Genomic DNA, 25,838 nt, shown 5'->3' on the forward strand with positions numbered 1-25,838 from the left:
GTGAATGCTCTTTTTTCCTTTTAACCACTTGGTTAGTTTAATGTATCACTTGATGCAAACTACATGTGGAAGCCAGGAGTTATCTTGGTCTCCTGACCAAGTCCTGACACTGTTTTGACTGTCCTGAAATATAATTAGTCCCCAAGAGACAGTCAAAATAATGTTTGTAAGCAGTTTTCAGAAGATTCGATACTGGTTTTTGTTGACTTTTTGTGGTAAATTCTCTGCAAATGTAACAAAACATATTTGGAGAATTTTTACAAGCCTGAATTTATTCATTACAAAATTCAAAATGCTTTAATGAATGAAAGTAAACTGAAACATTACAGAAATACTTGCATAATTATAAAAATAATTAAGTTTTAATTTATAAATACCTAATTATTTAAAATACTTCATAAAATTGTTTCACCATGGAGTGCAATTAAACACAGCATGACACACACACACACAACTTAACAAATCTTGATGTTGAATAAAATAACACCGAAAGTTGTTCTATCATAAAAATCTTTCACTAAATTTATGGCGTAACTAGTTTATTAAGGCATAAGCTACTTTATTTCAATTTTTATTATATGTGCATGATAATATCACTACTGCGACTAAAGAATACAGCAAGTCATGCCAAGAGCTGAACTCAAACTGAAGAATATTTCATCATGTTGAATTACTCATTACTTGACTTACTGACACGTCTATACATGTATAAAATGGCATCATTCGACTGTTATGTGTCAAATATAGATCTACAATACGCATAACAATATAAATCAGAAGTGAGTAAGCAAACATACAGGTGTACGTATTTGTACTGTTTATTCTACGAATGATTGAACAAATAAATTTTAGGGGTTTCTTTCTTTTCCTGTTTAGCCTCCGATAATTACCGTTCGGATAATACTTCAGAGGATGAATGAGGATGATATGTATGAGTGTAAATGAAATGTAGTCTTATACAGTTTCAGTTCGACCATTCCTGACATGTGTGGTTAACTGAAACCCAACCGCCAAAGAACACCGGTATCCACGATCTAGTATTCAAATCCGTGTAAAAATAACTGACTTTACAAGGACTTGAACACTGGAACTCTCGACTTCCAAATCAGCTGATTTGGGAAGATGCGTTAACCACTAGACCAAGCCGGTGGGTAAATTTAAGGAGTTGTAACTTAAGAATGCTACGTGATGGATTGTTTCAGAATACATATTCAGATTCAGCATATAAAATACTATATTGAACACCTCCTGTCTTTTCAGTTCCAAATTTTATGCTGACCTATGTAATTTAACTATCTTTAAACAAACCTTGTCCTTATTTGAAATATTATTTTGTATATCATTTATTCACTATTCTTATTTTTATTATTTTTTTATCTTATTTTTTCTGTTCTTTGGGGTAATAAATTGTATTTGTATAAAAATTTTTAGTCGTCAGTCTCTCAACATCCTGATCAAGCCGCGAACTCGCGACAGTATTTATTAGACTAATGATTCAGTTTCATCCGACACCATCTTAAAGGTAGCCTATGAGCAGAATAATTTCTAGCAGAAATGCTAACTTTGTCAGCACTTATACGATTTCTGCATTTCAAACAGGAGGTTCCTGGATTCAGCACCCGTTCAGACTTGTCACTTTTAACATGCTCCTATAAGAGATGTAGTAGGGTATAGGGTATTAGCTGGTAATTAATAAAAAAATAATAATGAAATGAGCATCAGTTGCTGCAGTATTTTGCCACTGACCAGGAAGACTATGGAGAATGTGAAAGAAATGAAGCGTAAAAAGTAAGCACAATAGATGACACTAGGAGGTGGCTATGAAAAGTCTGGAGATGGAATGAAGGCTATACTTACTAGCAGTTTGAAAAATTGCATGTAAAGAAAAAAAACAAAAATGAAATTATTTCATCGCGCAGATGTTAGTCAGACTTGGAATCTTTCCTACATTGCAAAATTCATCGACTATCGTGAAACTTTAATCGAGCATCAGTTTGTAGTTTACACAGAACGTTAAAAAATAAATAAAAATAAGGTTTTAAATGATTTTTGTTTCAATATTTTTTTCTAATTACAGAGCAACAAGTGTCACGACAGAATAAATAAGAATAATTTCTTCCAGCCGATATCATAGCAATCTTTGGTGTGTGAACACAATAGTGGTAATATTATATATATTGTCATAATGGGAGTGCTGAACACGAATATTTACTTTCTTGATATCCATTTATTTTAAAAGTTATACAAACCTAATTAGGGTTCTTTTTTGAAGTAATTCTTCTTTTGAATATTAATAGAATTTGACAACAGTTTTTAAGCGATTGCAAAATTTGCTTATATAATGTGGTTTGGGTGATGAAAATAAGATATTATTCTACATGTAATCGCAAACATCGATTCTATTTTCAAAACGACCTTTATATTACTTATTATGATCGAGGATTAGTTTTGTTTATTTATTTATCTGTAATGTAAACAAGGTTAAATAAAAAATTATTTCTCATCATGAGAGAAGTAGACCTATCATCGGTCAAAGGAAAAGAAATATTTTACACAAAAAATGTTAAAAAATGAGGTGTTTAATTTTTGTTTTTTCTGAAATTTTTTTCGATACAAAGTAATCAAGAATGTGACAAAATTAATTTCTACTTAGATAAGATAGTTTCATTCTGACTCGTCAAAAGCTGTTCTAAAGCGAACAGAGTTTAATTTTTGTTCGCGAGAGCTTTTTCAGAATACGAAATAAGCGGGAAAGCATTTTTCGCCGGGGAAGGTTGGAGTCCCAGCCGTAGATTTAAAGAAAAATTATTATTTAAAATCAAACTATATTTAATTTTTTTTCAAATTTACTTTCCTACTTTAAAATAAATATAGAAAAATAAAGAAAAACACCTTAAATGCTAAATGTAGAATACTTTTATAAATTCTATTAATCGCATACCACATTCTATGCGAGCACAAGAGTTAAAAATATTATTAGAACTTAATTAAATGACACACCACAGTCAAATATAGTAAACAAAACCGAAAGGAAAGTGCACTCTTTTTATCATTAAATAATTATTCTGAATCAAACTATTTCGTATTACTAAAAATAACTAAATTACTAAATATTACTAAGTATTACTAAATTATTTGTTACACTTAAATAAAGTTGAATCTGAAAAAAATTTAGATTATTTAAAAAATTTAAACAAAAATAATTTATAAAAGAAAATTGAAGTATAACAAATCTTACATGGTTTCGGATCTAATTCTGCTTTGATGGTACTTAGTAGCGGATAACGTAATCCGCAATGTCCATAAAAGTCATCTAAATCGATAGCCCATACCATAGCACCGCCCAATCCTTGTTGACGTAAATATTTTGCCTGAAATAATAATTATATACAGGTTACCTATCACAAGAATATTATTAATAAAATATTTTTTTAAAGTTATTAGCTTTTCGTGTTACTGCTCTCGACTCGAATAACGCTTTTTAAATTTTAATCGAAGCCTTCTGAACGCTAAGTTCGTTGTCATAATTGTTAAAGCTTTAACGGAAAAGTAATGTGCCACCGATGAAGATATATAATTATGTTACATTATAATTACATTCTCTGTTGTATTTTTATAATATATGACGTTAGATACTAATTTTGTAGTTGAAAACAAATAAAAGTAAATTTACATTTAAATAATAAATAATTTCCATTATATATAGAAAGAGTTCTTGCCACTAAGAAGGTCGAGTAAAGCGGCTTCATAAAAATCATAATAAAATTATTTATACAAAAATAAGCTTTGGAAAAAGAATGTGATTCGTGAGTCGTACGAGTATAATCGTAAATCCAAAGAGGTTATTCTCACAGGACATGAAAAAACAATAAAACGTTTTCCTGAAGACCGTTCTTTTGTTATCAGGTTTTAAGTAACGCATAAATCGGCTGGCCAAACATAGGATGTAAATTAGTATGAACTCATTAACAAGGGTATGAATTACGACAAATAAAACCGCAGTTTATGATGTTTGTAATCAAAAAGTGATTTACTTAGAGTTAATATTAAATACAATGAAATAAGATAAATTAAAACAAAGTAAAAATTTTACAGAATCTTTTTATATAGATTACTCTGAATTGTAAGAAGAGGAGGGTAAGTAATCTTTGAAATAAGAGGGTTTTTAAATTCATCACGTTTCAAGTTTAACTTCTATCTCGCATATAATGTAAAATATTAAATTTTCAAGCGATTTCATTTAAAAAAAATCCTAGTTATATATGTACTTTGGTTATTACCGCTTCTGGTATTCGAACTCACAGCTTGTTTAGACTTATACAAGGAGTCGAACAAATAGTTTGTTTCCAAAGCGACCTTGAACTGAAAAGTACGCAGGTCAAGCGGCGATAAAGACCGTGTTACGGATTTCCACCTCGCCTGATTCAAGGAGTCACGGTAACGGTCAAGATAAGAACTAAATAAATGATGAAAATATGTCGATTTGTTTCCTGGATGAAAAATAAATTCTCTTTCGCATTTTCCAAATTCCAAAGGTAACAGCTTAACATCCGATTCAGCAAAAAAGAAGGAGCGTTTGTTTTACGATCTGCTGATGCCGGTACGCTTTAACCCACTCGGCGCCGAATGTTTTATCACGTCTACCCTGTGTGGCCGAGTTATAAGGAGATAAATCGTACCGTCTAGTTCAAATCGGAAAAAACCTTTCGCCATTTTTTTGTGATGCAACAATTGCGTCACCGGCTGTAGGAGAATAGTTCTTTGGGGCCACTGACGCAACGGTTGCGTCTTGAAAATGTGACTGGTTATCCTTTCACCCGTATACGATTTTATATTTTTTCTACTTTTCGAGCTAATAAATGTATAATCGATAAAGATTTATATAAATTCCTTTATGCTGGGGAAAAAAAAACGAAAGGTTACTCGCTGTTTCAACAGCTACTCGTTGCTCTCAGTCAAAGGTCGGTAACCCTTAGTTATTTACAGTACCGAAGAAAATGGAATTTGAACTACCGCTAATTACGGGATATATTTCAACGGATTTACAGTTATTCTAGTCTCATATATGAAGCCAAACAATTAGTTTTAATAGTCAAAAAGAGGTTTCTTGAAATTTTCGGTAGAAAGTACAAGTAAAGGGAATAAAATTAATGCGAAAGAATTAAACAAATATAAGAGAAAATTATTGTCGTTGAGAAAAATAATGCTATTTTAGAGATTTTAGAGCAACGTATATAAATATGCAAAGACAAATGCGTAAATAAATATGTATATATAAATATGTATAAGAAAAGCTGTTACTTACATTTTTGATTTTATCAAACTGATGGAAAACTTCTTCAATATTATGTAAATAAATTATGTAAATTGACAGAAAAATGAAAACAACAACGGTAATTAAAAATGAGACGAAAAAATAAAATAAAAGCGGTAGTTCTCAAGGCCGCTCGATCTTATCGAAGAGCAGGCCGGCTCTAGGCGGTAGGCAACTAGGCAACTGCCTACGGCAGCAAAATTTAGGAGCGGTAAAACCGCCTCAACTAGAACGCAAAAAAAAAAACAACTCACAAAAATATATTTCGTTTATTTGAATCTAGAAAATAATATTATTTACTATCTATTAGTACAATAATATTATTATTGTAATAATAATAATAATATTGTAATAATAATAATAATATTATTGTACTAATTTTGTTTGTCGTTTTAAAAGTATATTTAAATTATCTCTGAAAATAATAGGTACTAGTTTTAGTTTGTAAGTTCGTTGTCGTTAAAAATGTAAATTTCGTTTTTCAATAAAACAATTTTCTGTAAATCTGTATTAGTATTATCGGCTTAATTCACTTGTACGTCATTTTTCTGGTTAACATGGTTCTTTTATAATTTAATTTTTTTTTTGAAAAATGTTAAATTTTTTTTGACGCTTGAGAGCGACATTTTTTGGGTTTGCCTATGGCGGTAAAAACGCTAGGGCTGGTTCTGCGAAGGGTAGACATCGTATACATTATATCGAATAGTCGATCATATCAAATCGGGTAGACGTAAGTTTCAAAGCAAAATAGTAAGAATTCGGTCGGCGGGGTTAGTTTATAGTCGTGCAGGAAGCGGACGCAAGGATTACGGCTAGGGGCACCGGCCACCGAGGAAATACAAGGCCGACGCGACCGTCGCGTCACCGGCACCGAACGGGTTAAGGTACTTCAAGCACAAAAAAATTACATCTTGAGACTCCCAAACACATCGCGCTGTCTCGTGTGGATTGTGTTCTCTTCATATCCTAATATTAAGATGATCGCTCAAGTCGTGACTAACATTGCCGTAAAAACAGATCTTTATAAGCAAAATTCTTTTAATCGCTCTTCGTTCTATCAACAGTTTCCGCAAAGATTTATATAATTTTTTATCCTCTCAAAGCCTGCATCGTTTGTACGGCTTAAATTTCAGAAATTTCTTTTAGCTTTTCCTGATTCCGATCTCCGGACTTTCTGTTTAAGGCTGTTACGTTTAGGTGACGTCTTTGACTACAAACATGGCAATCGATGTTTCATCTGCAACCTGGCTAAAATGCTGCACAGCCGGTTTCAAGAAAACGAACGAACAGTTAAGGCGGTTCATCGTATTAATCATCATAAATTTCCAACAAACAATAACGTTTGGTATTCGTGAAATCACAAACACCGAGTACGTTCCGCATTTGTGTCGTTTCCATCGCTAGCACGATCGCAATCCGCGTACGGTCTAAGTAATACATTGTGAATTAAAGGAGTAGAAACAAGTGTTTTATTTTGTACTACACTCTACAAAATTCGAAAAGATTTCTACTCTCTTAAAAATTAAATCTTAATTTTGTATAATCGATTTATAAATACTCGGTAACATAAAAATAACTGAAACTTTATTACCGTATAAAAATTATAATTACCTTAATTTGAATGCTGACTGGATCTTCGTAGCCGACCCACTGGTCACCCATAACCATAAACGGTGCACCGGCCGTATCCCGAAATAATCTCCAATTATTTGGGTTATCATTTATTGTTTCACACACTTCATAATACGCCATAAAACCGGGTTGTTGTGTGTATCTTGATTCTTTACCGGATGAGACGGTCGGAGATCCCGGTATCCAATCTGATGGCTCTTTTAGTGTGTACGAACGCGCATAAAAAGGTATACCTAATATTAATTGTTCGCGTTTAACGCCTCGTTTTAACCAGTAACGTACAGCGTAATCCTGTAAAAAAAATTGAAAACTTCTTTATTAAGATAAAAATTTATAAACGGACCGTACAAGAATACATATTCCATCGGTGTAAATGAAAATCATCGATTCCTAGATATTATAAAGTAACATTAGTAAAACGTAAAGTAACATAGTATTATAAAGTAATATTAGTGTTATTTAGTAACTAAATAAATGAATATTTTACTCGTATCGACGCGTAATTAGTAGATATAAAATTACAATTACAAAATTAATAAATAAAAAAAAATAAAAGATAGCCTGCATCGATACACGATATTAATTATTATACAAATACAATTGCAACGATGCACGCTAAAACAACAGCGGTTGAACTACGTGAAGATAATGAAATATAATCGAAATACAATAAAACAACTTTTTGAAACTGTTAATCGAACATTTATTTAGTAAATATATCTTTACGATCTTTAGTAAAACGGGTCGCTTTACAAACTCATCAACACATCGGTAATGTCTAAATAGGTAATGTTTTAATTTAATTCTATATAAATCGTTCAGAAATCGATCGGAGTATTATTTTCTGCCCTGCTGGTATTGTCACTGACATTCGTAATCGACGCTTTTCTGAGTACCTCTGTTCTCAAAACTACATTTAGCAACGAGTCTTTCTGAGATCGGATCGGCGAATAAATATTCTAGAATATATTTTAGAAAAAGTGGAAATATTCGAGCTAAAATTAAAAAGGACATAGATAATTAACGAACGAATAAACACTCGATCCGATGTAATATTTAGAAATCTAAAATCGTTTAAAAAAAAGAATCAGAAGAATTAGTTTCAAGTTACAGACTCAAAGTATTACAAAGCGAAAAACGTGTCACTCTAAAATTCTACTTTTTAAGTCGTACTATTCACGAACAGAAATTTCCAAATTTATCGGTTTAAAAATAAAACATCCTCAAATTTTAGTAAAAATAGCGATAAAAAATAATTCAGAATAGCTCGGCAAAATTGAGTTTTAAGCAAACATAGGTACAAATAAACGTATAATTTGTAAATTAAAGATTACGTTTATTATTGCTATTATCATTTTTAATTCACCGTTAAAAAATTGAAAGAATCTAAACATAAGTCGATTTAGTAAGAACTAAAAGCCTCTTATTATTCAAGGCTTGTAAAATACTGCTCAAAAAGTAATGACTTTTTTCATTATATTGTTTTCATTTCCCATTTGTCTGTTATCTATTATATAGATATATATAATTATATAGATATCTAGTGCAGCGATGTTTGTTAGTCTTTCACATAAAAACCGACCGAGTTGAAATTTTGCACGAATATAGTTTTTATACTCGAAAAGAAACAGGACTATCGCCGTTACGAAAAGTTTTACCGTTTTAAGATGGCGGCCGTTTTAATGTACAGGGTAACTACCGGATTATGGTTCTTGCCGATATTCAACTTGATTACGGCCAAACCCCCGGTCAAATTTAATCTAGAAATCGCTTGCCGCATCATAAATCAAACCTTTTTCGAAAATTTCCTATGCCTTTTTCGATATCTTTTTCGGTTACGGAGAAAATTAACTTTAAAGGCGGGACGATGTACGGCGTATATTCCTTTAAACTTTCCTTTCGCTTTCGAACGCTTCAGGTTTCCTCGTAAAGTTGCTTTTTTGATGACAATAAGTAAGTCGCAAACACAGACGCTTCGAGCGGCCGGTCTCCGCTTAGAGAATCGACGGTTCTCGTAAGGGCAACTGTACGCGGATTGCTCGAGTCTCCTGGGGAAACGATATATACGTATACACTCCAGATAGAAAATTATTCTGTAATTTTTTTATACTGCTCCATTCTTTAGATCGTGTTGTTCGTAAATCGATCCGCAAAAAAAGTTTAAATAGAAAAAAAATTAAGTACGGTCATCGCCTCGTGGTGATTTTAGGGTAACGTTAAGAACAGTGAAAAATACGTTTTTTCTGTACGATGAACGGGTAACCGGATATAACTACTGTTTTTAAGATCGGGAGCCGACTATTCTGAAACCTGCACGGTTCAGAAAGTTCAGTCCTGCGCTAAACAAACTGTTACTCTGAAGAAATTACGATACGTTGATAGTTTTTATAAATTTAACAGGCTTTAATTGTTATTTATCTGTATTATTGTCACAAGCACGAGATAATGAACGAAGTGGTGGTCAGGGGGTGGAGCCCGACCGGGTAAATGGGAAAGCCGAGCGAAGCGAGCCCTGACAGGGTAATACTTTCATAAAATTTCGTACGATTACCGGCGGAGATTGATGCTAATTAATTTTTACGAAAATCAGATTAGGAGTGAATTATTCTTCTTTAATTTACGATTATTGTTTCAAGATATATATACTTTTTGATGAGTACTTCACCTGGGAATTTTAGAAGATAATTAGTAGCAGTGCAAAAGACTCTTTTTAATCTCCCCCCTACCACAAAACAAAAACAACATAATAAATCCAAAAAAATCGAAAAGGTGACACCTTTGAAGTACGTGTTCAGTGAAACGCGGGGTGAAATAAGTTACTGGGTATTCATAATAAATAATGGTATAAGATTTGTTGACTCGCACCAAAATAAAGCAAAAAATCGAAACGTTTTAGTTTTTCAAAGTTTTAAATTAGAAGTACATAAAGAGTGGTCTACAAGCTGGAGGGCGGCAGCCATCTCTTAGGTCTAAAGATTGAAGAGTATTGAAGATATTTTTAACGGCATCTACTTTTTTAAGAAATCATTTCAAATTGTTTTTCGTTCTTCATTTTCATTATTTAAGGAAATCTGTTAATAAGATAATAATTAAATCGAAAATTTAATAATAATTCTCTATTTCATCGCTCAGAAAAGAATTACATTTTAACCTCAAGAAAGTTAAGAAACATAGTAACTAGCTCATTTTTTTTATAAATGTAGAAAATCGTCATTAAAAATTAAATTAAGTTTAGGAGAAACAGTAAAATGAAAAGCTTTGAAATAAGTCGGTAAATTGAAGTTGAAATCACGGTATTTTTGTCGAACGCATACGCAAGATAAAATATTATTATATACAATTATAATTCTTGCAGTATTTGCTGTCGTAAGAAATAAATTATTATTATTACCTGCCGAGTTTGCACTGAGAGAACGATAAATATTTAATTACTGGAGAATTAATACGGTAGGCCGGCTAGTACAGCGGTCCGAATATTTACTTCTAGCTTACAGGTTTGAGTTTTTGATTTCCGTCAAACACATCGAGTCGTTTTTTAATTCATCACCGTCGTCAACATTAAAGAAAATAATAACTTAGTATCTTGTATCGCAAAACAAATAAACTTATTAATAACGAATTAAAATAGTCGAAAGCAATAAGCGTAGAAATTCACAAATTTGCTGTTCCCTAGAGCAAAAAACAACAAAATATAATACTTACGACGTTAAAATACAAAGCTAAAGGGTCCTGATCAGCAGTTGCCGTTAAAGGTGAATGATGAGTAGCACCGCCGTTTCTTTCCGTATGAAAATCAAAACTTTTCAAAAGAATATGTTTCAAATGGTGAGACAAACGCGGTACATCGTAACCGTCTTCGAGTCTAAACCTTGATGGAGATACTGAAGCGACTAAAATTAAACCTCTAGCTTCAAATATATCAGACATTTCTTCAACTAACTGCGAAAAATGTTCTTTATCGTCCTTTCTACCGCCCAGATCTTCTGCACCTAAAAAAATTGTTTAAATAAATATCGAAAAAATCACTTAAATAGTAACGATCAATTTCTATAATTAAATGTCACTCGACTTTTATATCTAGAATTAATTTCCACTTAATTTTACAAATGCACACACCCACACGCACACAGGCCCGAAAAATGACTATTTATAACGAACTGATATAATAAAGCAGACTTTATGAAAAATAAAAAAATCTGATATTTATTTTGATATGTAAAAGTCTGCAATATTGAAATGCAAACATTTATCTAAATTTAAGAATTATAACTGCAATAAATGATATAAACACCTGACGGTTTTATTATAAATTAATGTTTTGTTTTTTTAAAAATATTAATCGATTATGTGAGATTTTCTTACTGCCACTCGATCTTTGTTATAATATTATTAAAAAACCACACCGTATTAATGTATGTGTTATACACCTGGAAACTCCCAATGTAAGTCAAGCCCATCAAATCCATATTCTTGTAACATTCTGACTGCAGACAATATAAAAGTACGACGGTTGGCGGCAGAAGACGTCATATTAGATAATGGACCGGCGACCGATAATAATACTTTCAGCCTCGGGTTGGTTCGTTTTAAAAATATCAATGATCTATAACCACCTGAAAGCACAATACTAATTATTACAACATAAACGTACAATTATGTATTACACAAATATTTTATTGCACAATAAATAAAATTTTATTTTATTCAAAATAAAGTCGATTACAAAAGCCGAATTATAAAAGTCAGATTATTTATTTTTATCTAAATAAATAAAAATACCTAACGACTTTATTTTTACTCTTAAAAAAATAAATGAAAAATAACCGAAATATTTATTCTCCGACGGCATAACGGTAACGGTTATACGCCACTTGAGCGTCATTTATAGAGTAAGTTTGTCGCATTCCTTTATTTCCACTGCATCCGTGATTGTTGTTTAGCTTTTATCTTCAAAATAGTATTTCTCAATGTTTTCAAAAAGGTTTTGTTTTGTACGTCCTTTTATAGTTATCTAATTAAACGAAATTTGCTCTGCAGCACAATACAACTCCGCACAGCTTACTCTTCTAGGTGCTCGGTTATAAATTTAATAAAAAAAAAAGCTCTTTTTTGTATTTTTGTACCGGATGCGGCTTTATGACAAAAATATGCTCGTGTAATTTACAAGAAAAATTTATACCCAAGAAAGCAACACTAGTCGATGAAAACTGTTTTACGTACTTCTAATTACAGAAGATAAAGTTGTAAGCCCTGGTAGAACGACTGAAATTACGCTTTCTTATATTCGAGAAACAAGCATCGTATTTATCCCTGTAAATATTTGCCAAAAGGAGAAAAACATAATGAGCCACAACTTATTTTAAAATATTGATAATTTTATTTAAATATAATATTTTTTGTTTATATAATTCAAAGATTCTAACTAAAATGCGCCCGCATACCGTATATCATTCGCGCGTGTGTGGCGGTACTAGCGACCACTTTAAATATTATTCTTTTATTTAATTCTACCGCTCACCTGTGACGTCACAACATAGCAGACGACTACTTTTTGTGTTCTTTGGGTTCTTTAGGTGTCAAAACGTCAAGATCCGGTAAAAACCGCATATTCCAAAATCGGACCGATTAACCTAACGCTATTGCGTTAGGCGGGAAAGTAAAAATATATATTGTGACTAAATTTAACTCAGAATCCAAGGTACATGAGAAAGCAGAGGAATTATTGGTGGATAAAGAAAATACAGCGTAAGAAAATTTAAGTAAGTATATAAACATAAGCCGCTTATAAGATGCGCAAAATATATTTTTAATTTTTAGAAAACAAATAAGTCAAATTCTGGTGCACGACACAGGTATTCTTCCTATATGACAATTTGGACTTTTTTTGCTTCTCTTATGGTTAAATGAAAATGACTTCGTAACATTTTAGTTATTTCTCATCGGTTCCTAAAAACTTCTAAATCAGAGCTATCTTTTTTTAACAGGATCTAACAAGCAGCAATACCTCAAAAAAGAAATATAAAACCGGTTACAGGTAAACATAGTACTCACTACTTCTGAAAATACATTTTATTTTTTCCCCTTTTTAGGTCGGAAAGCTGGACATTGCAATAAGAAAACAATGTAGAGTTCTCAAATATGTAACCGTTTCTTTTCTTTTACTGACGACTGCCTTAATAATCAATTAACTAAATTATCTCACGGTGCTGTGCTGTTAATGTTGCAGTTAAGTATCGTTTGGACTATCAACAATTTGGATGACATGGATACGAAGATCAGCTGTCAGACTATACCTGGGCCTTCACCTACTTTATTGGTATGCATAACAATTTCATACAACTATGTGTACATTTTTTTTTTTTTTAATATTACCCATGCGCTAGAGATTGACATTCTTAGAAAGGGTCACAGTCCAGGCCTTCGCCGATGACTGTCTCCTATTAGTTCGTGGCAATTCACGACTGAAGCTAGAAGAAAGTGTGCAAGCAGCCTGGTCAGCTGCAGACGGCTGGGTGGACAGTCTAAATTTAAATATTTCTGTGCCAAGATGAAGTACGCTTCTGAAGAGCGTACATAAATTATCATACAGTCGTAATTCCCACACTAAGCATAAAGGCTCTATAATCATCCGAGTAATAGTTCACAAGTACTTAGGGTCTTTTTTGATAAAAAGATGCTGTTTAGCAACCGTACCTTTACAAGTAGCGGCGGACGTCGTCTCCGTAATGCAAAAGCTTAGGGAATTGCTCAAAAGGACTACGGACAGTCGGGCCACCAATTGTACATGGTGTATCGAGGAGTCTTCGAAAGTTTGGTCGCTTTCGAGGCACCGTATGTGCGAATAGGTCGGAAAGAAATAGAGCATTTATTCTAAATTTAAAGACTGCGCGGCACAGAGCTCTCATCGTATGCACTGATGTTTTTAAAACAACCTCCTATGAGGTACTACCGTACTGGGAAAGGCTCTCCCGATCGATTTACGGTGAACGTTTGGGCAACCGTGTAGAACTTTTGAAGAGGTCGGGAGGCCGAGGTATTTGGGATGCAGTTTTGAGCCGAGCGTGTACCGGAGCGGAACGGTAATCACAATGCTCCGAATATAAATTTCGTTCAGTTGCCCATCTCCCGCTTGCGGAAGAGGGTTCAGAGCCTCGCGATGGAAGCACGGCAGCGTGAATGGAACATCACGACTAAGTGAAGGTCTTTATATAATTTTATACAAGACTTGGGGGGATGGTACGCCTCAAAGTCATTTTTAAGGGCGACGGGAGTCCAAGTACTCACCAACCACGTAAATTTGAAACAATATCTGTTCAGGTTCGGCAACTGATGAGCTGCGTGTCTGCGGGGAGGTCCAGTCGAATGTACATATGATGTACGACTGCCCCGCTCTTAGAGGGAACCATAGCTCGGGTCACCCTGGAACTTAGAGGTCAAGGGAAAATTGCCCGCTCATAAGCGGCGAGTCAGTGTGGCGTGAGACGCACTGTCGGACCGCGTGGGAATTTCTTGATGCAGTTGCATTGTTCAACCGGCATCAATATTTTGCTTAAGGGAAGACTCTGATCGCATCGCTGGAGAAAGTTACTCTTGAGTAACGATCGACCGTCGATCTATAGCTCCAGGCTAGGAGCTAAGGATCGATAAGTACTTGCCGGCATACAGCGACCAAGGTGCGGCAGAAATTGCTGTCCTTATTTAATTAAATCAAACAGATAAATTTTTAATTTACGATGCTCGTGAATTTTATTATAAGACGGGCTGCGCCTACCCGATTAGAAAATATTTGGCATGCGTACGGCTGGACGCAAAAGCGACTGGTGTAATAGACCGTGCATATACCGTTCACGCGATTAGCTTAGCTCCAGGAGCTATTAGGAATTAGGTCGCTTAAACCGTTTCGAGGTACAGTAGTCCTTCGAGGTACGGACATTTGGTCTCATGCTTTAGGGCGACCGATTGGGTGGTGGCGGGAGAAATATCAGTAAATCCAATTAGACAAGATTAGTCTACTGACTATGTCGCTAGTGTTTTTAATAGTGACGGGAGGGAAATTTTTCTTTTTGATATGGAAAGGGGCTAATGACCGCAGCAGTTGATGCCCCTAAAACTTAAAAGAAACAAAATAATAAATACTTTTTAATATAATACCTTTTACAATGTCATATTCCTCATCGACCGGTGTCAATTTATTTGTATGAGAATTCACCTTTGCAAACGCGTATACAATATGGGTACACAGGTAAGGATCGATGTCGTTAGCGGAGAATGCTGCAGGTGATTTTCTGTATGCTGACCAAGATTCAAAAAAGCAATAAATATTTTTGCCAGCTCCTTGTTCTGTAAATAAATTTTAAAAATCAACATTAAAAAAAATTAAACATTTAAATGGTAATTCTAAACGATGAAAAATTAAGAATCGATACATTTTATACTCTTATTATTATTATTAGATCATTTTTATGTTAAATAAATTTTATCATTCGTTTAAACCGACTTCAAAATTTAATTGTTGATTTATAATATTATTATTTTCCATTAAACGGGGGTTTTCAAGAGATCGCGTTTCAAGTGTATTATTGTTTATTTCTGATATTTCCATGTCTTGTAAATTAATGAATTTACGTTTATTATTTTTTTCTAAGGTTTAGAACGGGTGGTTCAAAAAGGACGCAACCCTCAGATTAAGAAGGTAGAAGTCACGCATAGTTAAATTTTATTTCTCTGTACATGTCAGTCGGGAATACTGTACTCAAGATTGGCAGCTTGTATGTAATAGCTGAAATGTCCTTCTTATGCACTAGTGCTGTACCGGTATAAATTCGTCTCTATTGTGTCAATCGTGTTGTTTTTCAAGTACGAACGTGTATTTATTATCGAGACTTATCGCGCGTATATATATTACGAACGAGTGAAAGACGAATTACGGATAAAATTTCCAAATTTTTTAGTTCCTAACAAGTCGAATATAATCGCATTTTATTAATAAATTTCGTGAGATCGGGAGTGTACGTGATCGGAAAAGCACAGATCGACCGTCACTGTTAACAGTAGAAGTTTTGGAGGATGTGAAAGAACGTTTGACTGGCTCGTCCAGAAAGTTATATTCACAGGCCGGGCTTTCACTATCTACAGCTTTGCGGGCTACTAAAAAATTACAAACGCCTGTTTATCGCATCGGTGTCGTTCGTGAATCGAAAGAAGTAGACCGTGCAAACGTTTGTAGTATTGTTGTCGGTTTCGTTCTATTGTTGATAACGTTATTGAAATTTTGAATCGTGTTGATTTCGGCGACGAGTCAGTTTCACTCGGCTGGCTACATTAACAGCCAAAACTTCCGAGTATGGAGCGCTGAAAATCCTCACGCGTTTCACGAACGACCATTACACAAGTAAAATTGGAGTTTGGTGTGCGATCTCCCGGCGTCGTGTAATAGGGCCTTTATTTTTTTCATAAATCTGTAGGCGGTGCGGTTTATCGCAACTTAATAGAATAGTTTATTGTCATGCTAGATTTATACGAACGAGAATGTCGGTTCAGTAGGATATCGCAACGCGTCGTACCGCTAATAAAACGTTGGATATGTTACAGGAATTTTTCGGCCATCGTTTGATACCAAAAAAGGTGCGGCCTCCAAGATTGCCAGATCTTACACCGGCAGACTTTTACCTTTGCGGGTATTTAAAAAGTGCAATTTTTAAAAGCGGTACAAATATATATGACGAATTGAAGGCTAACATTGAGAGCAACTGCAAACATTACTGAGCAAACATTACGAAAAGCGGCTGCAAATGTTATGAAACGTGAACGAACCTGCATCAGGATCGCAGGAAATCATTTTGAACGTCTGTTGTAATTTGAATACTGTTGTATAAGAATTTTATTAACGTTAATAATTTTGTATAAATTCACATCGTCAATCAAAGGGGTTGCGTCCTTTTTACGTTATAATTAGATTTTGTTTACGATACTTAAACGCCTATTAATGTTTTTTGAATTTTTTTCATATGTTCTGCCTATACAGAATCTGTTTCCACAATTAATTATCATTGCCACAGTTTATCTTGCGTTCACCTGATTTATTGTAAATATTTTTATAATCTATATTGTTATTATTAATATTTTGTAATTTTTTTATTATTGAGTTTGAAAGCTATTTTATAGAAATTAGAAAGAAATAAAAAAAAATAATAAATGTGTTATATCATTATATGTTTTGGGTAGAACATTTCTGCTATTATTTGAAAGAGTAGAATATGTTAGTGCTAAATCTGTTAAGAAACAATGTTATAATAAAATTAATAATTTAAATAATCCTATTAATAAATTTTATATTATATCCATTCCTCATATCTTCATATTATACTTCGTTTTCTATACATAATTTAAGTATAATTCGTTTTTTAATATTGTGTTATCGTTTATACATTTTAATGCGCTGTTAATCACGGTTTTATACAGAATAATCAGGGACGTATTAGCTGAATTTCAGTTACTGATTCAGGACACCAAAATGAGCAAAGACCGCTTTGTTTTCCTTCTGCACGCCATTTTGTGATTTTCAGCAAAAAATTATTTCTCAGGAACGGGTAAACCTACTTTAATTAAATTTGGCAAATATAAGACCGGCGCCTTATTCTACAAAATAAAAATTTTGAAAACTTCACCTTCAAAAATTTCAAAATGGCGACAACCTTAATTTTTCATCTTCAATACCTTTGAAATTATTTGTCGGATCAAATTTTTACCTATTACAAAATTTAATAAACATATTATTTTGAACAAAATGACACCTTAATTGTAAAAATTCGTCGACAAACAATCGAGTTATTGCAGGCAATTAACTCAGCAGTGCGCTCCCGCACCGTAATACGAGCTGATAATTATTTGCCTGTTTTTATTTCCTCCACTAAATGTAATGAGAATTAATAATAATAAATAATAGGAGTAAACTAATAAAAATTATTAGCTTGCATTACGGTGGGCAAGCGCTCATATAAAAAAAAAATTAAAGTGATAAGTGTGTCGATTTTTAATCGTCGATAACAATTTATAAAATAGCTTCAAAATTGACTAAAGTAAACATTAGGAGTATTTTAAAGTAACAGTTACAAAACCGTTACTTGATTGTCAGCTTGGTTTTGCTCTAAATCAAGCTTCTTCAGAAAGTACTGTTGGAGTTTAGACTAGGTTTAGAAGAATCTTTGTCGTTTATGATGTGCTGAAAGAGTTTGTGCGATTTAAATTGTGTTCGTTCATCGTTCTGAATGCGATTTCAACATATTACAGTGTTTGCATAAACGTGTGTAGTTACACTTTAGCGTTTACGATTAAGATTTTCATATCGTTAGTCTTTAAGAACACGAGATTTGTTTCAGAGAGGATTTGTGAAGAAAAGTAGTAGTAGACTGAACCGCTTTCGTCTGTTCTTTGAATCGTGAAAAATTGCGATCTGAATGTCCTGCCTAAACCTTATTACAGCCAAAGCGGTCAAGTTTGTCGATCCTAGATAAATAAAATTTATTTGGTCGTTCGTGTGATTTTTTGTTTAACGATGTGCATTTTGTTTTACGAATGGCCTACGATGAAATTTTATTACGTGTCATGTATCGTAATAGATTTTTTTTTTACTACAGAATATTATGTAGTCGTACGGTTATGAACGCTAAATTTTTTTTGTTGTGCGAGATTATTAGAAGTTCTGAATAGGTATTTCAGCTGCGGTAGCTTGCTGTAGAGTTTGAACGATAAGTACGTACAAACGGCAAGATAGCAGATAAGTAAACGATATATTCTTCTGCGACACCGCATCATGTGAACATCTCCTCGCACGTGTACTCAACGAAAAAATTTCATCGTAACTTCACTTCACTTCAAATACAAAAAAAGGCAAAAACATAAATTTGTTACACCTCGCGATTACAAAACATGAAAATAGATACTTATTCGAAATCGTAATTTTTAATTTAATCTAAATACAATACCTGGACTGTGGATAGCAGACACGCGTTGACTCCACCAATTTGATGTATACAGTTGTGATACTGGAGCGACCGGTGGAATATTCGGTGCGTTGACGACAACAGCGTCTCTAGTTTGAAGTTTTTCAACCACGCTGAATAGAAGCGGATTAACAAAAAAGACAAAATTAAAAAATATAACTAAGAATGAAAGAACCTTAGCTAAATTAAAGTTAATCGATGTAAAAAAGAAGTTAATAATGGAGTATATTATTAATTTGTTCTCGTAATATACATTATTAACAACGAGCAAGCTGTCTAAAGAGGATAATAATGAAAGTTAAGCAAAAAAAAACACATTAAGTCTACAAAAGTAAATACGTACGTAATCAAACCGCTGTCACACAAAATCTACATATATGTACGATTAAATATGTGCGTTGACTATTAGAAAGTCATTGAACAAAACGTTTGCCTACGACTTAAAAATTAAATCGAATCGTTAGCTTAGAAATTTTACACTAAAATTAATAAATAGTTAAAAAACAGTTTTTTTTATACAAAAATATTAAATGTTAATTTTTTAATATGCGTTAATCAAACGCCGATCATAAAAAAAATGAAAATACAGTATACATCTTGAGAACGCAAAAGCATTAAAGTACCTTCTTGTGCCGTAACAGAATCCTGCTTCTATACGATTTCTTAGAACGATAATTTACGATAAGATGCACAAATAACAAAAATTTCTAAAATAAATACAATTTAAAAAAAAAATCAGTACATCTGTTTGTTATTGATTTTAAACGAATATAGATTATGTTTTATAACTTAAGAGATCATCTGAGATAACTTGAATGTCTTTGAATCTTGCGAATTCAGATTCAGATAGGTAATATTACATCGTGTATACGTGTTTGAATTACACGTATATAAAAATACAGTAAATAATTAACATACCTGGCATCCCGTAACGTTTGTGGAACGTGTTCTACAGCTGCTCTTAAAGGTAAGGATGTCGTTCCAAATCTGTTAGCAGTAATTCTTTTTTCAACAACATCTCTTGTGAAGGCGACTGTAGGTCTGTTCCCTATGTAATTTCCGGTTATAAATATAATCGCAGCCAAAATAATTTCTAGTTTTTTATTACAAAACATCGCAGCAATTTAGCTGCAATATTTCATAAAGCCCGATATTATCAAATCTCTGAAACAGTAAATTATTGTTATTATTTTTTTTATTTAGTTTTAATTAAAAAAATATAAATAATCCTTTTAATACTACAATTTCAATTCATTTATTACAATATGCTGTAATTAGGGTTCTTCCATTTTCTCTATTTATAAAACTTTACTTTTTAGCGAAGAATGACGCTCTAGGTAACAATTCCAGGCTATATTGAAACCGATAAATGAAAGTATAACAATATAATAAAAAACTTTAATAATAGAATTGACGGTGAAAACAGACAGTTTTAATGAGTTTAAGCTCGATTACATTTTATACGATAAACTGATTTTAACTATTTTCACCTCTTTATTAAAAGAAATGAAATCAACAAAAGATAATCGGTTGAAGGTATCGGTATTACTTGTACCGCTGTGGGAAATAATCGATGTTGTCAAAGAGAAAGAGAGCTGTAACACGCATCAAAAATATTTAGACTGTGCAGAAAGGTAAATTACTTATCCGTTTTGTAAATAATCTTGATGAAGTGTCAGAAGAGGGAAAAGAAACCGATGACAATTTTAGAGAAGACCATTCTGTAATCCGAATTCTATAGACCTCAGAAAGATACCGATGAGGCTTAGGAATCCAAAAGGTAACGTCTGAATTTACTTTCTGTTCGGGCTAAGACGAACCGAATGAAATGGGCTGTTTTGAAAATCAGATGATTCGATACGAGTAAAAAATAAATAGGTTTTAAAACGAATTGAGGATTAGAGAAATTCAGGACAGAATCTAGTAAAAGAAGAAAAGGTTTGCGAGCCGTAAGGTAGTATACCTTAGGATCCACAGTTTATTTAGCCGTAGGAGAAGGATTAGAGAGCGAAAGGTTTAAAAGAAGATAATATTAGAGTCTATTAATAGAAAACCAAGGAATAAGAATAAAAGAGCTACACTGAACCGATAGATTAGCCCGGGTACGTCAGAGTAACCCACCGGGTTGGTTTGGTGGTGAACGCGTCTTCACTCCAGTCTTCAAGTCCTAGTAAGTCGGTTATTTTTACACGGATTTGAATACTAGATCGTGGATACCGGTGTACTATGGAAATTGGGTTTCAATTAACCACACATCTCAGGAACGGTCGAACTGAGACTGTACAAGACTACACTTACACTAGATTTACACTCATACATATCATCCTCATTCATCCTCTGAAGAATTATCTGAAAGGTAATTTCCGAAGGCTAAACAGGAGAAAGAAAAAAAAAGGGTACGTCAAAGTACCTAGTAAAGTTAGTTACTTTTATACGGATTTAAATACTAGATCGTGGATATCGGTGCTATTTGGTGATCGGGTTTCGATCGACCACAAATCTCAGGAACGGTCGACCTGAGACTGTACAAGACTACACTTCATTCATATCATCCTCTGAAGTAATACCTCACGGTAATTACGAAGGCTAAACTGAAAAAGAGGGTACGTCAGAGTAGTAGAGGTGTTTAACCGTCAGCCTCTTGTACGACGAGTCAATAGTACAAGGTTCAGACTAACGAACCGTATTTGATTCGCATTTTTAATGCTAATGGCTTCGCGATACCGCCACCGGTCACCGCTCTACGGACGGTTCTAATTTCATCCTGAGTGTTGATTTACGGATATAATAAACTACCGGTAAATTCATTCCAAAAAACCTAGAAGTGCGGTAGCTACCTACAGTGCATTTCAAGAAGTGATCTCATGCCGAAAAATAGATCATTTCAAAGTAAGAGCTGTTGCCAAATTTATCTTTTCTACGTATAACTGTTGAAAAATTATCTGAGGGTTTCCGTGCTTTATTAATATCCTGTGTGTGTGTGTGTGTGTGTGTGTGGTATTAAAATGCAATAATTTAATTCGATTACATACAAATGTGTTGACAAAATAACACAACTACTTAAAATTTTATACGTTAATTTTAAAGTAGATTTTTTAAATTAATTTTTCTAAAATATACGAGTTGATATATTAAAATTAACGTTTCAAATTTAAACTCGTATATTTAAAAAAAAATTATTTATTTTTTTCCGAAAGGACTTTCAGAAAAAAATCAGTCCTTTTATCAATACTTTTCTGCAAAAAAAAGAACTGATAAAATATGTACCTCAAAAAATGTATTCTTCAATTTTAATTAAAGATATATTATTAAGGTGACTGCGTATTTTAAATTTTACTGCTTCGGTGAATTCATTAATTTTTAAAACGTTTCATTCAAAATAACACAGCAGCCATCATTTAAACCCGTTTCTCGTAGTGTTTTCATCGACCGTATTACTGCTGTTCGTGTGTTAACAAGCGTTTAAACGCATTGAAGTATTTGCTCCTGATGCGGTTACGTGTGATTAGTTATTGAGAAATCTAATACATAAAATAATCTCTAAAAATTATACTTTTACTAAAACCGATCTAAGTTATTATTTACTTCTACCTCAAAATGTTCGTAGATTATGGGTAAACGTGCGCGTTTTGATCGGCAAATACCCGTGAATAGATTAATCGGAAAAATAATAGATCGAACAAAATAATTACCTTCTAACGGTTAGCGTTAAATACTGAATTTAATTATTTTAAGGTCCAGATCCATCATTTTCATGTCGTCTTTTCGTTATTTTTATAATTTTGTTTTATAATTTTGTATTTTGTTTTATAACATGTATTTTGAACCTTTCAGGTACCAGCATTACACAACGTGCAAATAATTTAGTGAATAGAGTATCTCACGCACTTTATATTGGATTTTTCCATTTTAATTGATCTGCAAATTTATCACGGTATCAAAAATAACCTTACTGTACTAAAAAAGACAAAAAGTACAAATTCTACGGAGATCAGACAACTCCGGCGTATTCGACTATTTCGTAATGTTTTTTGTTTTCAATTTAAACATTTTTTTGAATTTCTCAAGTATTCTTTACTACGGTATACGTAATAAATTTACAACGCATTTAATATTTACTACATTCGCTCGGTACCCGAGCGAATGAGAGTTAACTATCCGTGCTCTTCCAAAAAATATATTGGCCAAAATTTTGAAACGGAGAATTTTATGAAAAATCGTTACAGATACTTCGTTTCATCCGAGTTCAAAGAGCTTCTACAGAATTTTATAAAAAATAGGAAACTTTGTTTTAACCGGAACGAAAAAACGACGAGTTAAAAGCAGGACCTCGGTCGACAATATTTTGGAACGATGTTTGTCGAATCCAAAACGGGATCGTAGGAGCGCAAAGACGTGCCGTTTTGAAGAATAAAAGTGTTGTCGGAACGGTTTCATTTACAGCAAGATACTGAGCTCAATTCTTTATTAAGGTAGCCGTTAATGCTAAACTCAGCCGATCGTCTCTTCGGAGATATCGAGCGAGGTCTAGATTCCATAAGTACATACCAGAAAGTCGGTAGCGGTACTACCAGAAGTAAAAGAAAAACGCACCTGAAGGACTGTGTTTGTACGAGTATGAGCGTGTGCTTGTATACACACAGCACACTCAAGGAGAAGAGCGAGAGAGGGTGTGAGAGACGGTGACTGAGAAAGGGCAAGGCGACAGCAGATGTGAGGAGTCAATAACCTGTGTCGCAAACAGTGAATCTGAAATATCTGTTGTATAGTCTTTATGAAACACTGGTTGGTCAGTTACGCGAGCGCGCGCGCACACACAATATAATAAAATAATTTTTTCCTGCTATCGTCACATAGCAACTCAAAATTTCTATTCGATCCATTTTAATTAGATTTATTTCTTTAAACGTAATTCGATGAATATTTTCATACGACGAAAATAAATTTCTCTATTAAATATGACAAATTATGATCATCATTTTCTAACGGTTAACAGAAAAGGTATAATGAAGGTAACAAGTTACATACAAATACATAGAAAATGGTAACTAAAAAAAAAAAAAAAAAAAATGGTAAATAGGTAACCGAAATTCTTCTTTTTTTACTAGAGCTATAGCTCTAGAAGGGAAGTATTGTAATCGGTACGATTTGGGCATATGCGGTTTTCACACCTAAGGAACCCAAAAACCGGATGGAAATTTTCCGGATGTTAATCCTCGTGTGTATGTTCGGTGTCGGCCTCTAAATCACCTTATATCTCCCGAACTACTGGACTGATTTTGACCAAATTTGGTCAGATTGCTTGTATATATGGGGCATTGATGCCATTAGATTTTCAACTTAAAAGGTTAAAGGGGGTGAGGCTGTAGAGCAAGATCGCCCTAAGTATCTCGAGATTTTGCCTAATTAAGATCATATTTTTCTTATGCGCATTTGTTAACGATTTAAAGTAACAATATTTTCAAAAAAAAAAAATAAAATATTTAATATAAAAGAAGATTCAAATTAAATATTTTTTGACATTGAAGACCAAAAAATGTAAAATTTTTAGTTTCAGGATATGTCAGCCATTCTATCGACGGAGTTATTGAAGGGTCTTTTTATTTTTATATAAGTAGGCGGCCTCCGTGGCGCAAGTGGTAGCGTCTCGGCCTTTCATCCGGAGGTCCCGGGTTCGAATCCCGGTCAGGCATGGCGTTTTCACACGCGCTACAAATCGTTCATCTCATCCTCTGAATCAATACCTAACGGTGGTCCCGGAGGTTAATCAAACAAAAAAATAAAAAAGTAATCCGTAATATTTGAAATCCCAGTCGCCACTTTTGCAGATATTTCCTAGTTTGAGTAGAGAGAAATCGACGATTTTTTTTTTAAACTGATAAAATATATCGTATTTCTTGGTTACCGTTTCAGAACTTAAAAGTATACAGTATTTCGTCGGTTCACATTTTCATTTCCGCTCTTAATGTATAATCCTTTAGGTAAAAGATGTACCATCGGTACTGAGTTTCACCAATGAAAAAGCGATTGTAAGAAATGGAATAGTCACGGCAACGGAGCGAAGATGTGTACATTACTCGTTCCCGTTACCTCGCTTTAGATTACTCTCTATCACGATCGGTATGAGTTTCTTTCTCTGAGAGTAATGATTTTCATAATATATAACGATAGAAATTATTACGGATTGTCACTTATGATGTTAGATATATTGTACAACTTAATTTTAGGATCTATGCAAAGGCGCTAAATATACGTCGGCTCTACGGTTTCGGCATATCAAGTAGAGGTAGGTACACTTTCAGAAGCGAAAGCGAAGAAAGAAAACGGGGAGTGGGGTTGTCTCGAGCAGAAAGAGACAAAACCCCCGCTCAAGATTCTTAATCTTTAATCTCAAAAATGATGCGGCCAACACATAAAAGAAATGGTGCTGAGTTAAAACGATTGTCATTTCCGGCTTTCTTTTTCAATTAACCTAATTTAATTTAACTTTAATTTTGACGTTTCTTTTAACGAAAAAATGTTCGCTCTTCATCTTCGGTTAATTATAATATCCCAAATTTTATCGAAATAATTTTTTTCGATACGGATTCTAGGACATCAAAAGATAAATTATTCAAAATTCAATGGCAAACACATCTACACCGTAAAATCGAAACTAACGTCATAGACAGCCGATTTCTCGGTTAATTAAAGGTCAGAGTGGTTAATCGCTTCAATGAAGGACTCACATCGACATATTACCGGCCGTAATATCGGTTTCCAAAGCAAAATTTAGTCCCACCATCTGTTTCAGATCTTGGCGTTCCTTGTCGGCTTTCTATTTGATTTTTAATGCTGTACAAGACAGCTTTCTTGTGGAAAAAGTAAAACAACGATCTGATTTTATGAAA

General features: G+C 33.4%; 1 protein-coding gene across 1 annotated transcript in view; it reads right to left on the minus strand.

Annotated features, from left to right (window-relative positions):
- Cht10 (Chitinase 10) overlaps positions 1-11,545 on the minus strand; it is a 130,800-nt gene extending 119,255 nt beyond the window's left edge. The window contains exons 1-4 of the mRNA XM_075376203.1: positions 11,374-11,545; positions 10,649-10,935; positions 6,926-7,237; positions 3,239-3,371 (exon numbers count right to left, since the gene is read on the minus strand). Of these exons, the coding sequence (XP_075232318.1) occupies positions 3,239-3,371; positions 6,926-7,237; positions 10,649-10,935; positions 11,374-11,476 (835 nt within the window). The 5' untranslated portion in view covers positions 11,477-11,545. The remainder of the gene's footprint in view (positions 1-3,238; positions 3,372-6,925; positions 7,238-10,648; positions 10,936-11,373) is intronic.
- Positions 11,546-25,838: the final 14,293 nt, after the last annotated feature.

Source organism: Lycorma delicatula, chromosome 9 (genome assembly GCF_047948215.1).
Source record: "Lycorma delicatula isolate Av1 chromosome 9, ASM4794821v1, whole genome shotgun sequence".
In the NCBI taxonomy this organism is placed as follows: Eukaryota; Metazoa; Arthropoda; class Insecta; order Hemiptera; family Fulgoridae; genus Lycorma; species Lycorma delicatula.